The sequence below is a fragment of the Daldinia childiae genome (genome assembly GCF_008694065.1).
Source record: "Daldinia childiae strain JS-1345 chromosome Unknown Scaffold1, whole genome shotgun sequence".
Lineage (NCBI taxonomy): Eukaryota > Fungi > Ascomycota > Sordariomycetes > Xylariales > Hypoxylaceae > Daldinia > Daldinia childiae.
Window position 1 is genome coordinate 3,466,105 of NW_022984642.1, and position 12,329 is coordinate 3,478,433.

The 12,329-nt window shown below is 47.4% G+C and overlaps 4 protein-coding genes across 4 annotated transcripts; 2 read left to right on the forward strand and 2 right to left on the reverse strand.

Annotated features, from left to right (window-relative positions):
• Positions 1–836: 836 nt before the first annotated feature.
• Positions 837–3,196, forward strand: GL218_00908 (Tryptophan synthase; the record flags this gene model as incomplete). Its single annotated transcript, XM_033577355.1, has 4 exons — positions 837–884; positions 981–1,068; positions 1,132–2,330; positions 2,393–3,196. The coding sequence occupies 4 exons, from the start codon at positions 837–839 to the stop codon at positions 3,194–3,196; spliced, it is 2,139 nt and encodes a 712-aa protein (XP_033441780.1).
• A 281-nt stretch (positions 3,197–3,477) lies between these two features.
• Positions 3,478–4,356, reverse strand: GL218_00909 (54S ribosomal protein L24, mitochondrial; the record flags this gene model as incomplete). Its single annotated transcript, XM_033577356.1, has 1 exon — positions 3,478–4,356. One exon carries the CDS (start codon positions 4,354–4,356, stop codon positions 3,478–3,480), a length of 879 nt encoding a protein of 292 aa, XP_033441779.1.
• Positions 4,357–4,847: 491 nt separating this feature from the next.
• GL218_00910 (uncharacterized protein) lies at positions 4,848–6,052 on the forward strand (the record flags this gene model as incomplete). The annotated part of the gene is made up of 2 exons (XM_033577357.1): positions 4,848–4,994; positions 5,609–6,052. The coding sequence occupies 2 exons, from the start codon at positions 4,848–4,850 to the stop codon at positions 6,050–6,052; spliced, it is 591 nt and encodes a 196-aa protein (XP_033442273.1).
• Positions 6,053–6,543: 491 nt separating this feature from the next.
• On the reverse strand, positions 6,544–8,244 carry GL218_00911 (Aspartate aminotransferase, mitochondrial; the record flags this gene model as incomplete). The annotated part of the gene is made up of 5 exons (XM_033577358.1): positions 6,544–6,993; positions 7,061–7,710; positions 7,807–7,857; positions 7,921–7,930; positions 8,122–8,244. The coding sequence occupies 5 exons, from the start codon at positions 8,242–8,244 to the stop codon at positions 6,544–6,546; spliced, it is 1,284 nt and encodes a 427-aa protein (XP_033442274.1).
• Positions 8,245–12,329: the final 4,085 nt, after the last annotated feature.

A 12,329-nucleotide genomic window follows, 5' to 3' on the forward strand; every position in this document is an offset into this window, starting at 1 on the left:
TCGGGGTCCCGTCCGCTCCCCCTTAGATAAGCCGGATACCGCCGGATTAGTAGTTGGGTCGGTGACGACCAGCGAATCCCCGGTGTTGTATGTTTTTTGTTGTTTTTTGTTTTCCTTTTTCTTCCCGTTAAGCCTTCAACATACCTTCGTGGATGGGTATACTCGTCTTTCTCTTTTTATTATCTAGCTAATTATACTATTATAATTATAGGTCGGAGGTTACCTTTCGTAAGGTTATGTAATAGATACATTAGTTATTGTAGTCATAGAGAGATTTGGTTCTATCAAGTCTAGGTATTTAGATCGTGGGTGTTGGTTGTAATAAAAAAAATATTCGTTTGTGATAAATAACTAACCACCTTATATACATAAACACTACGTACTTCATAGAGTGGCGTTATGACTCAATTGATCTGGTTGGTCCCTTACTTTTTTTTAAACTTTTACCAGGGGTCGGCCCACCCGTTCGGGAGGCGGCAAACAAGGATAAACAGGGATAAATGAAAGTACACACAAGGATGCTGTACATCAATATGTTACATAGGTAGGTACTTTAATACATAGGCAACATAGTGGGATGGCGGGGTTAAGATAGAAGAATGATTCACCCCTCCGGTTATCGCTTTAGAAAAATATCTGTATATGGAATACGGAAATACACATATCTATCCATTTTGAGGTATCGGCCCTCAATAGCTCAAGAACATCTTTCTTTTTGACTCAGACCTTCCAATCTCAACTCTCTCTTATAAAGAGTCAACTTCTAATTTTGTCCCTACGAGTTATCTCTTGTCTCTCGTTTCTCCTCTTATACCAATTGACTCGGTTTGGACAACATGGAGGCTCTCAAACAGACATTTAAGCGTTGCAAGGCAGAGAAGAGGGTATGATTCAATTTTATTACTTGCCTTTTTTTTTTTTTTTTTGCGCCATGTATATACAATCATATTTCCCACTTAACTAACAACTACTACGTATAGGCTGCCTTGGTGACATATGTCACTGCCGGTTATCCCAAACCCGAGGACACTCCTGATGTCTTAGTAGGAATGCAAAGAGGTGGCGCCGGTATGTTGTGGCAAATAGACATATTCAAGATGAGCGCGGACACCACTAACTAACAGAATACAGATGTGATCGAGCTCGGTGTACCCTTCACAGACCCTATTGCCGACGGCCCAACGATTCAGACCGCGAACACTGTCGCCCTCGAAAATGGTGTCACCATTAAGTCTACTCTCGACATGATTAGCGAGGCCAGGTCTAAGGGTTTGACTGCCCCAGTTTTGCTAATGGGCTACTACAATCCTTTACTCAGCTACGGCGAGGACGCTTTACTACGGGATTGTCAAGCGGCCGGTGTCAATGGCTTTATTGTATGCGATCTTCCTCCTGAGGAGGCCGTATCCTTCCGAAAACTATGCAGCAGGGGAGGCTTATCCTATGTGCCCCTAATTGCGCCCGCAACGTCTGACACCCGTATGCGAATCCTCTGTGCCCTGGCCGATTCTTTTATATATGTCGTATCCCGCATGGGCGTGACAGGTGCCCTAGGTACTCTCAATGCCAACTTGCCCAGCTTGCTTGAGCGAGTTAAGAAGTATAGTGGCGACAAGCCTGCCGCTGTCGGATTTGGCGTATCGACACGAGAACATTTCCAATCTGTCGCCTCCATTGCCGATGGCGTCGTCATAGGTTCACAGATCATCACGACTTTAAAGAAGGCTGAGGAGGGCAACGGTGCTAAAGCTGTTGAGGAATACTGTGCCTACGTAAGTGGACGGGACTCTGATGAGACAACCCGAGAAGTCGGCGTAATTGAGGCCCTCAGTGCGGCTAAAGAGCCTAGCGGTGAGGACGTAACGGTCAATGGCGTAATAACAGAGCACGACGATGCCGCGTTAGTAGCTCAACTTGCTGCGCTTCATGGCAAAATACCTGAGCGATTTGGTGAGTTTGGCGGCCAATACGTGCCAGAGTCGCTCATGGACTGCTTATCCGAGTTGGAAGAGGGCTTCAATGCCATCAAGGACGACCCTAAGTTCTGGGAGGAATACAGATCCTACTACCCTTGGATGGGCAGGCCCGGCCAGCTACACTTGGCCGAACGGCTTACGGAACACGCTGGAGGCGCTAACATCTGGCTAAAGCGGGAAGATCTAAACCATACCGGATCTCATAAGATCAATAACGCTTTAGGGCAGCTTCTACTAGCGAGGCGGTTAGGGAAAAAGAAGATTATCGCCGAGACTGGTGCCGGACAGCACGGTGTCGCAACTGCTACAGTCTGCGCCAAGTTTGGCATGGAATGCACAGTCTTTATGGGTGCCGTAAGTTATCTTTTACCTGAATCTAGCATCTAACTGGTAGTAAAACTTACAATATGGTTTAGGAAGATGTCCGTCGTCAAGCATTGAACGTATTCCGAATGCGGCTGCTCGGTGCCAAAGTTGTCGCCGTCGAAGCTGGTAGCAAGACTCTACGAGACGCCGTCAACGAGGCACTCCGCTACTGGGTCGTCCACCTTGAGGATACCCACTACATCATCGGATCAGCTATTGGTCCTCACCCCTTCCCTACCATAGTCAGAACTTTCCAGTCAGTCATTGGCAACGAGACAAAGGCACAAATGCTTGAAAAGAAGGGCAAATTACCCGATGCCGTTGTGGCTTGCGTTGGCGGAGGCAGCAACGCCGTTGGCATGTTCTATCCCTTTTCTAACGATCCTAGCGTTAAGCTTCTAGGCGTCGAAGCTGGTGGTGACGGCGTGAACACTACCCGGCACTCGGCTACGTTGACCGGAGGTACCAAGGGTGTCCTACACGGCGTTAGAACGTACGTGTTGCAAAACGAGTTCGGACAAATCTCAAACACACACTCAGTCTCGGCTGGTCTAGACTACCCGGGTGTTGGTCCCGAACTATCGTCCTGGAAAGATTCGGAGAGGGCTAAATTTATCGCCGCTACCGACGCCGAAGCATTTATCGGGTTCAGACTTATGAGTCAGCTAGAAGGTATTATACCCGCACTCGAGTCAGCCCACGGCATTTACGGAGCTATCGAGCTGGCCAAGACGATGAAGAAAGACGAGGATGTGGTCATATGTCTTAGCGGAAGGGGTGACAAGGATGTACAGAGTGTCGCGGAAGAGCTGCCCAAGCTAGGCCCCCAGATCGGATGGGATTTGCGTTTCTAAATGGTGAGGGTTATTTTGTAGGTTTGGTCGAGAATTCAAAACCTTTACGAAGCTCTCAGACCCGGCGTTTGATGGCGTGGAGTATCCCTAAAAAGTGAAGAATAATGTGATACATGGCATTGGGCGATATATAGATGCGCATATTAGTGTGTTTTATACGAATTGATATACACGATACGATGCTATATCTTTTGTATCTTGTCTTTCTACATTTGTGCCTTGCGACACACTTGAGCCTTTTGAACACCCTTGAATTCGTAAAGCGAGTAAAACAAGCCGTATCATACCTTAGGTGCCTTGTCGTCGCCGCTAGGTTTCTCTTCCTCTATGGCGTCCTTGACATCCTCAGTAGTCTCCCCAGTCTCCCCAGTCTCCCTAGCCTCTCCAATCGCCTCCCCGTCTTCCTTGATAAGCAATTCCTCGCCATCCTTCACCTCCCCTATGACAAACTCGTCACCGCGCTCCAGCATACCGTCGACCTCGCTCAGCACAGCCTCGGACGTAACGCCGTCGGCGACTAGTTCTCCGGGAAGCGTTTCCCCTCTACCATCGTCCTCCTCCTTAGGCGGCAGACCCAGGGCGGCGCGCTCGCGGGCGAAGCGCTCGCGCACGGCGGGCGTCTGCATGATCTTCCAGCGCAGAGCCCAGCCGGCGGGGCCCAGGTCCTTGATGCGGCGGGCCTTGGAGCCGAGGAGGTACTCGTCGATGCCGCCGAGGCGGTCGACGGTCTTGAGGACGCCGGTGGTCAGGCGCGTGCGCACGAAGGCGCCTAGGCTCGCGGACCACAGGCGCTTGGTGTGCCGGTTCGGCAGCCACGTCGTGCGCGACTTGTTGCCGTGGTCCGGGGCGACTACGTTGCCGAAGCGGATCTTGGACCCGGCGAAGAGCCCCTCGTTCGCCTGCTTGTAGGTCCGGAACCGGCCGTATGGGTACGCGGGGACTTGGTCCGTGGGCACGGTTAGGTGGGAGGGCTTTTGGCGGGGGGTTGGGGGGGTGGTGCTGAAGGCGCGGAGGGGGGTGGTTGTTATTGTCGTTGTTGCTATTGTTGCTGCTATTGTTGTTGTATTGGGTATTTGTTGAGAGGAGATGCTGGGGGATATGTGGGATGTAATCGTGGAGAGGCGGCACGGCGACGGCGCTGAGAGTCGTATTGGCGCCATTGTGTCGGCTGGGTGGGTGTACGATTAATAGCGCTTATATGGTGTGAGTTATGTTATTATGACGACGACAACGACATGGATTTTAGCAGTGGAATTGGCACCGGATTTGGTGGTGGATGTTGGATTGTAAGGTATATATCACGAACTTTGGCTTTTTTTGGAATTGAAGATTTGCAGATACTTCTTTTTAATTCAATATATGCTATAGGGAGATATGTATATAGGTACTGTAGTGTTTTCGAAGGTATATGTAGGTATCCATGCTGCAAGTAATTAGAGCAGTGAAAGTCATGTGGCAGCGCTCCACGTTCGCGATTTCCGTATTCTTATCGACCGCGGGGTTCACCGCCTAAGTACTAGTACATGAGGTATGTACATGGATGTATTATTGTCAGAACTCGAATCGCAAAAATATAACAAGTCAATAACAATCTACACCTCCGATTAGCCACTGCGCATCTAATAAAAAAAAGAAGAAAAAAGAAGTCACAATGCTTCCCCCCTTAGACGAGGCCGTCCTCAAGCAAAACCCCGACTTCGATCGTCTCTACAAGACCCTCACCGGCTCTCTTCTCAACCCCGATGGCTCGACACGGAGCAACGACCCGGCAGCTAAGAAGCGGGATGCCGTACACAATGTACGTTTTTAAGTCGGACACCTTCCAACAAATACAAATGCATCTTGTAAATAAGTCAATTGACTAACTTAGTTCTCATATCTATCTAGGAACTTAAAACCTATCGCCTCAAGGCTACAAAACAACATCTCCTCCGCCGCGCGATAGCAGCAGCAGCCAGTCCCGAACCAAGCACGAGCACAAGCACGAGTACGAGCAGCGCCACTTCATCTAAACTACAACCACAACAACAATACCTATCCCAACCCAGTCGACGAACAAGACCAAGACCTCCAACGCAAACTTCCACCACATCCCAAGCTCCTCCCCCCGAAATTCTCGATCTCCTTCTTCTACTCCCTCCTTTCCTCTCCAACCCAACCTCCCTATCCTCCCCCGCCCTCACTCTCCTCCTCTCCCGCCCCCCATTCTCCGATCTCCCCTCTCTCTTCCCCATCCTAACCGCCACCCTATCCAGCACCCTATTCCGCCAAGCCAACTCCCTAGCCCGCGTTCTCAACCCCCACACCAACCCCTCCTACATCCACCGTTCCGTCCCAGCCATCGCCTCAACAACCACCGCCTTACTATCCAGCATATCCAGTTCCACGCTTGCCTTGTCGCTTGCCCGCCAGCGCGCCGCGTACGACTTAACGACGCATCTAGCGCGACACGCAGCCATTCTAGCCCACCTCGTCCGCGTGCTCGAGTCGAAACACGGCCCCGCCGCGCGGTCCGCCGAGCTACGGGCCGAGGAGGCTAATCTTTCCGTGCGTGTCTGGGCCCTTGCCGCCGAGGCCTTGCTCTGGGACACCCGGCGCGCCGTGTACCCTCCCGAAGCGAGGCGCGCCTTGGCTAATTACAAGCGGCACTTGGGTGATGCGCGGATGCGCCTTGCTGATACTCTCCGTGTGCGCCAAGCGGAGCTACAAGACTACGGGGTGATGCCTGTCGAGAAAGGGGGGCATGGTGGAGAACAGAGCAGCAAAGAGCGTACGATGCGCGAGATGGCTAGGGTATGGCGTGAGATGGAGTCAAGGCTTAATGAAGTCAAGGGTGATTTGGATCGATTGAAATAATCCATTTACCTGGTACTTACCTAACCTAAGATATTCCCTAATCTCGACGCGCAACCCTTTTTTTTCTAGCAGGCCAGTCTGTTAATCGCAAGCATAATCAACATTTTAAACACTGTTATTTCGTGAGTAAAAAGATATCGTAATGAGTTCCATTTGTGTAGGTATCTAGTGGTGGTGGTATCACAAGCATCGGCTGTCTACCGTCCATCTTTCGGTGAGACAGCTCAAGTAGATGCAAAAGACAGGAAAGGGGGAAATAGCAGAGATGTATCAAGAATACCGCCCTATTATCATCCAGAGGAATATCGCAATGAACAGGTGCTTTTACCAACCAATCCATCCATTTAGGTCATTCGTCTATCTCGTACCATCATATCGGGTATGGTGCTTTTTTTTATTACTTTTCCCCTTCGAAATATTCACATCGTACAGAACTTTCCCCTTGTGCAAGATTTCCACTCTTCTTCACTTAAGTAGAAAAGGTGGGCAACTTAACCCTTAACCTTGTAGATAGCCTCGGCTAGGCGTCCGACGTTGCCGGATGTGATGCCAGCGACGCTAATACGACCATCCTTTGTAGCATAGACGCTATGTTCCTTGGCCAGCTTTTCCATAGAGGCGGCATCGAGACCGGTGTAGGCAAACATGCCGATCTGCGAAGTGATATGGCTCCAGTCATGAGCGCTGCCGAGCTTCTCAAGGTTTTCCTTGAGGAGGGCACGCATTGAAATGATGCGGTCGGCCATGCCCTTAACCTCACCTAGCCACTGCTTGTTAAGAGCCGGGTCGTTGAGGATCTCAGATGCGATACGTGCACCGTGGAGAGGAGGGTTCGAGTATAGGGGTCGGATAAGGATCTTGACCTGAGACTCGAGGCGCTTCTTCTCCTCAAGTGACGAGGCAACGATGGAGAAGGCACCTACACGTTCTCCGTAGAGACCCTAGTTTCATATGCGTTAGCCAAGCCACGATGCTTCAAATAGGCGGAAAAGAAAACAGCTGACGTACCATATTCTTAGCAAAGCTTTGCGCTAGGCAGATGTCATGGCCTTGCTCGACAAAGTGTCGTACGGCGAAGGCATCCTTGTTCGTGTCACCGCTGGCGAAACCCTGGTAGGCCATGTCAAAAAAGGCGTAGTGACCTTGAGCCTTAACGACATTGCTAATCTCCTTCCACTGCTCGGTGGTAGGGTCGACTCCAGTCGGGTTATGGGCGCAAGCGTGGAATAAGAATATGCTTCCTTTGGGAGCGGCCTTGATGTCCGCTAGCATTCCTTCAAAGTCCAAACCGATAGTGTTCTTGTCATAGTAGCGGTATTGCTCAACCTTGAGACCAGAGTCGAGGAAGACTGCTTTGTGGTTGGCCCACGAAGGAGTTGGGATGTAGATAGTCTTGTCGCCCGGGTAGAACCGGGACAGGAAGGCAGCGGCGATGCGCAGAGCTCCAGTGCCCGAGATAGACTGGGTGATGACCAGACGTTCAAGGGCAGATGAGCCCTTGCCATAGGCCAGCTCAGCGGCTGCAGTGGTAAACTCGGGGAGGCCGGTAATGCCAAGATATTCCTTATTTAAGCGCTTCGCGACGATCTTGTCCTCGGCGGCACGGACAGAAGGGAGCACATAAGGCTTGCCTTGGTCATCTCGGTAGGCACCAACACCTAGACAGGACTGTTAGTCTTCGGGGAGTGCTGAGGTTCGCCTTGACCATTGAGATATAGGGAGCGCAATGGGGGATTAAGGGATGCCTAACGTACCTAGGTTGATCTTCTTCTCAAAGGAGTCGGCCTTGAAAGCTTCGGTGATACCTACGCAAGGTAAGTAGAGTGATCCCAAGCTTTAATTATCAGTATTAAGAGAGAAGTATATACCAAGAATAGCCTAGTGAGTAGTAGGAAAGCTTTGTGTTAGCTATATATTTACTAAAAACGAGGTCTTTACGAATCCGAGATAAATCCGCAGCGAAGACATTAAAACTCACATCCTACACATTAATTCCAGTGTTAGCATTTCTCATTCGTTTATTATATCTTCAATTATGTCAGAAGCATGGGGCAATGAGAATAACGTACTGGAGGACCTTGAGGCACATTGGCCCAGGTGGACCCAGCTCTCGTAGCTTGGAAGGCAATAGCTGAAGCCGATCCTCGACGAGTTGCAGCTTGGCGAGCGGCGATACGGAGTGCGGGAAGCATGGTGAAAGAGGTATTTTATCGGAGATTGAAAATGATAAAAAAAGAAAGGAAGGTAAAAGAGGAAGAATAACAACAACAAGAAGTTAACGATTTCACAAACGTCCGACGGTTTAAGTCCGAAGTTAAGGAAAGAAAAAAAAGACTTGTGTGAGTAAATTTTAGGATGGTTTGGGAAAGTTGTCGAACGATGTCGGATCCTGATAGAGAATTAATTAGCTGATGGAGAGAATTACCTAGCTTAGGAACCGGGGCTGTTTGCTGTTTTCAGGTCAGTTCAAGTTAAGTAAGTCGCGACCCGACAAAGCTGCAAAGGACCTAAACCTAAGCAATTGATTGGCACGTCACCTAAAATCACCTAAAGTTACTTCCATTCGCCCAGATCACAGTTCCTTTCCCCAGGTTTTTCAGCAACTGCTTAATTATTAGCGCACCAATGCTTATCCCCAGTTAAGATCCACTACTCCGAATCGGCTTATTCCCGGCTGATCATCCAAGCCCCGTCCCCCGGCGGTTCTCCTTTATCAGATCCGAATAGGCCGATGAAGTGCTGATCTGTGAAGATCTATCTAGAGAAACCGCAATCTTGGTATCATCAATCCATCTTCCATATATTCCATATATTCCATATGTATAAGGTGTAAAAAAAAAAAAAAATTCATGAAGGGCATTATATCATTATTCATATCTCATACAAACGACAGTATTTCTCAATGCGCTATGCCCGCTTCGGAGATTCCCCAGATGCTATCACATCTACTCTCCATCTTATATCTTCTTTCGTCCATATTTCCATTGTGATCTCCTTTGCCTAATTGCTCAATCTCTGCTGTGTCATCTATCGTTATTGAACTTCTCTCGCTAAAAAACGTGTATCGTTCTGAATGACCTGGTGGTAGCGGCCACTGTCGACTATCCCAGACGTCATCATCGCTGTTGAAAATGGATGCAGGTACGACGAAAGAGCCCCTTGTATCCCCCCAGATCGAACTTTGGATGGTGTCAGCAGCCGAATTTCTGGGCTCCTCAGTACTGCCTCGTTCTATCTGAGATACCATACTATCTGATGATGTTCCTATTTCTCGTTTCGGTATCTCTTTGATGTCGTGCTGCCGCTGCTGCCGTCGTATCAGATAGCAACGCACTGCTACTGGAACGGCGATTAATAACGTCACCGCCGTCACCACTGATGCGACAATGGCTATGATCTGCCCTGTGCTAAGACCAGCTTCGTTCGATGACATATCAAGTACAACGAAAGGTTGTTGAGCGCTATCAGGGTAGAGGTGTCAATATAAGGTTTATTTTAGGCCGACCCTTAACGTCACGGTCCTCCTATTTGCGGTATCGAAGAGCTAAAAGTAGGGATTAAAGGTATGACAAGACGATAAACTCGCTCCTAAGGTCTTATTATCGGACGAAGGACCTGCCCGTAGATGTAAGGAATATGCCGGTCTGCTCTGGGATGATATAGTTCTTAGCGCAAATAAAACATAGGCCAGTCATTAGTAGTATAAATCTGATTTGGTTCAGGATAATAGCTAGGTAGGTAATGCGATTGTTGTGGTTGAACCAGACAGTTGCAGAATTGAATTTTTGCGTTCTGTAGACCTTAAGTCTAGTATTTTATTATAGTTAAAACTCGATAAATATTCGTTCTTAAAGCTGACTGTGTCCATTCTATGATATACCAGAGGTAAATGGGCTATAATTTGCGAGTAAGCCACTACGTATTTGGAGACGTCTCATAATGGGAATGGCAAAGATAGCTTAATTGCTCTCTCTACACGCCCAGACTAATAACGGTCTCGGCGGGGTATTTAGAGAGAGAAATACCCTAGACTTATGGTGACCTAGAGACTGACACAATCCGGAAACAATGCATGTTTATCATAGAGTGATATAGGATGTAGTAAGGGAGGATTCGCGGGGAGGATGAAGAATCGATCGACTTGAGATCAGCTGCCATGTGCTTAGGATAGCACGAATCTATGTCTCAACGGGTGTAACAGTCATACGGCTATCGCGGGAACCAATTTAGGTTGATAAATATCTCAAGTGCCTTAGATATAGGGGGCTAGTCTAACAACGTCGACATCGCGACTGAGCCGCAATATGACATAAGGTCAATAAGCCCATCGTAACCCACCATAATCAAATTAATCTCGTAAGCTCAAAATCACCGCTCGGTAAGGGTATATATTAAAGTTTGCGGTGATGTAACCTTTCTAATACATCATTTAACAGGTAACTATATATATAGGTAAATATAGTTACCTATACAATAAATAGTTATTTAATATAAGGAGTAATAGTAAATTTCCTCGATGATACACAGAATTCAGCTTATCGGAAGTAGGGGGCGTATTTCGCACATATTATACGTTTCGTCATGTAGCTGGGGAATTTCTGGAGGATCATAGAGAAGCACAACTTACCTCTTACGACTTTTCCGGTGAGTATTGCTACCTTGCATAAAAGCCAATCAGGATCTACGTTGCAGGCACGATAACGTCGCGAAATAAATAGAAGGGTAACATATAAGTAAGTATATATGTACTGTAACCCAGATGATCCTACCGGCCATCCCAACCAAACAGATTTAGCCAATAGCTGCTACCATATAAATGAAATCCCACAACGGGCGTTATTCAAATCAAAATTTTCGACAGCCTCATAGGTTTCAGATTTGGTTGGCCTGGATTTCTCTTGACTCTTTCTTTATAAAAATGCGAGACGCGACCCCAAATTCCTACTTAGTACGCTTGGCGTAGTTGATTTATTTCACTGCGGTCCTTCTGCAAGTCATCTTTATTAGCCTCTGGCACAAACTTTGGTTGTATGTAGTTGTAGTAATAGTAGTTAATATTCCCCTTTCTCTGTAAGCAAGTTTTGAGTTGAACGCCTCTCACATCAAGCAATTTCCCTCTTTGTGAGCATTAAATTGCCAGCCTTCTAAATATATGATATCATGTCTATTTCAAGAGATTCAAGCGTCGTACCGCAATGCGGATAGATATACGATTAATTATAGTAGCATCGAGAAGCCAGCTGAGGACCGTAAACCCAACTTGATCTTTCGGCGAGTATTCGAGTCGGAGAGTGTAAAAATGGTCATGTGTTAATATTGTGTTGGGGCATTATTGTAACAATTAAGAAACCTCGTAATAAAACCGATATCTTCAAAAGATATAAAGCCAAGGCCTGTAATTCCCCTTTATGATCGGCGGGAGGTAGCCTTACCTATTGGGACTTCAAGGGCCAAAAGTCATTTCGGGTAATACATAGGTTGACACGGGATCAAAATCAATTAGGTGGATTGAATATGAGAAAACGGCTGCGGCATTGATTATTGATATAATCGATCTTATTACCTAGGATCAAAACTCAAGCATACCTAATCTGCCTACAATGAGAGCTCAACATGTTACATGGATGGTCACTGGCAAGTAACCTAGATTCCCTAATTTGCCCAGTGTTAGGCATTTTTGACAGTATTTTCACTCCAGCAAAGTTGGTATCGCTTAATTGGCCCCCCAGCCACGTTGCTACGGTATTGCTATCCGTTTCTCGTACACTTGGCAAGGTCATTTTGTCCATGGTATATTATATAAGAAATGAATAATCGCGGTATTCTTTGATTACCTCTCTAAGTTAGTTGGCTTAGAAGATGCTAATACCTAAGGACTCTATTCGATATTATCGAGTAAAAATATAAGACATTATTGCCATTCTTAGTTTAGTAGCTCTGTAATCTGATATAAATAAGATTCACTCCGGTCGGTATTACCGATATCGACTCTGTAGAAATATTCCGGGGCTTATTCCGTCATGGCAATCTCTGTGGCCGAAAGTGTAGAAACTCCCCCCAGCCTTATCAATGCAGCACACGCATGACTCACGTACATAAATATTCCGAATATTTCAATAGTGTGGGAATAATGGGTTAGTGGGCTAAGTTCTGATAAAAAATTAAAAAAAGGCCAGATCAGGACACATATCTTGGATTGTCCTGCCAAAGCTTGTACTTCAGTAGCATTGTCCTGGCTACCTCATAACCATGAAAAAAAAGGAAGGCGTGACAGCAC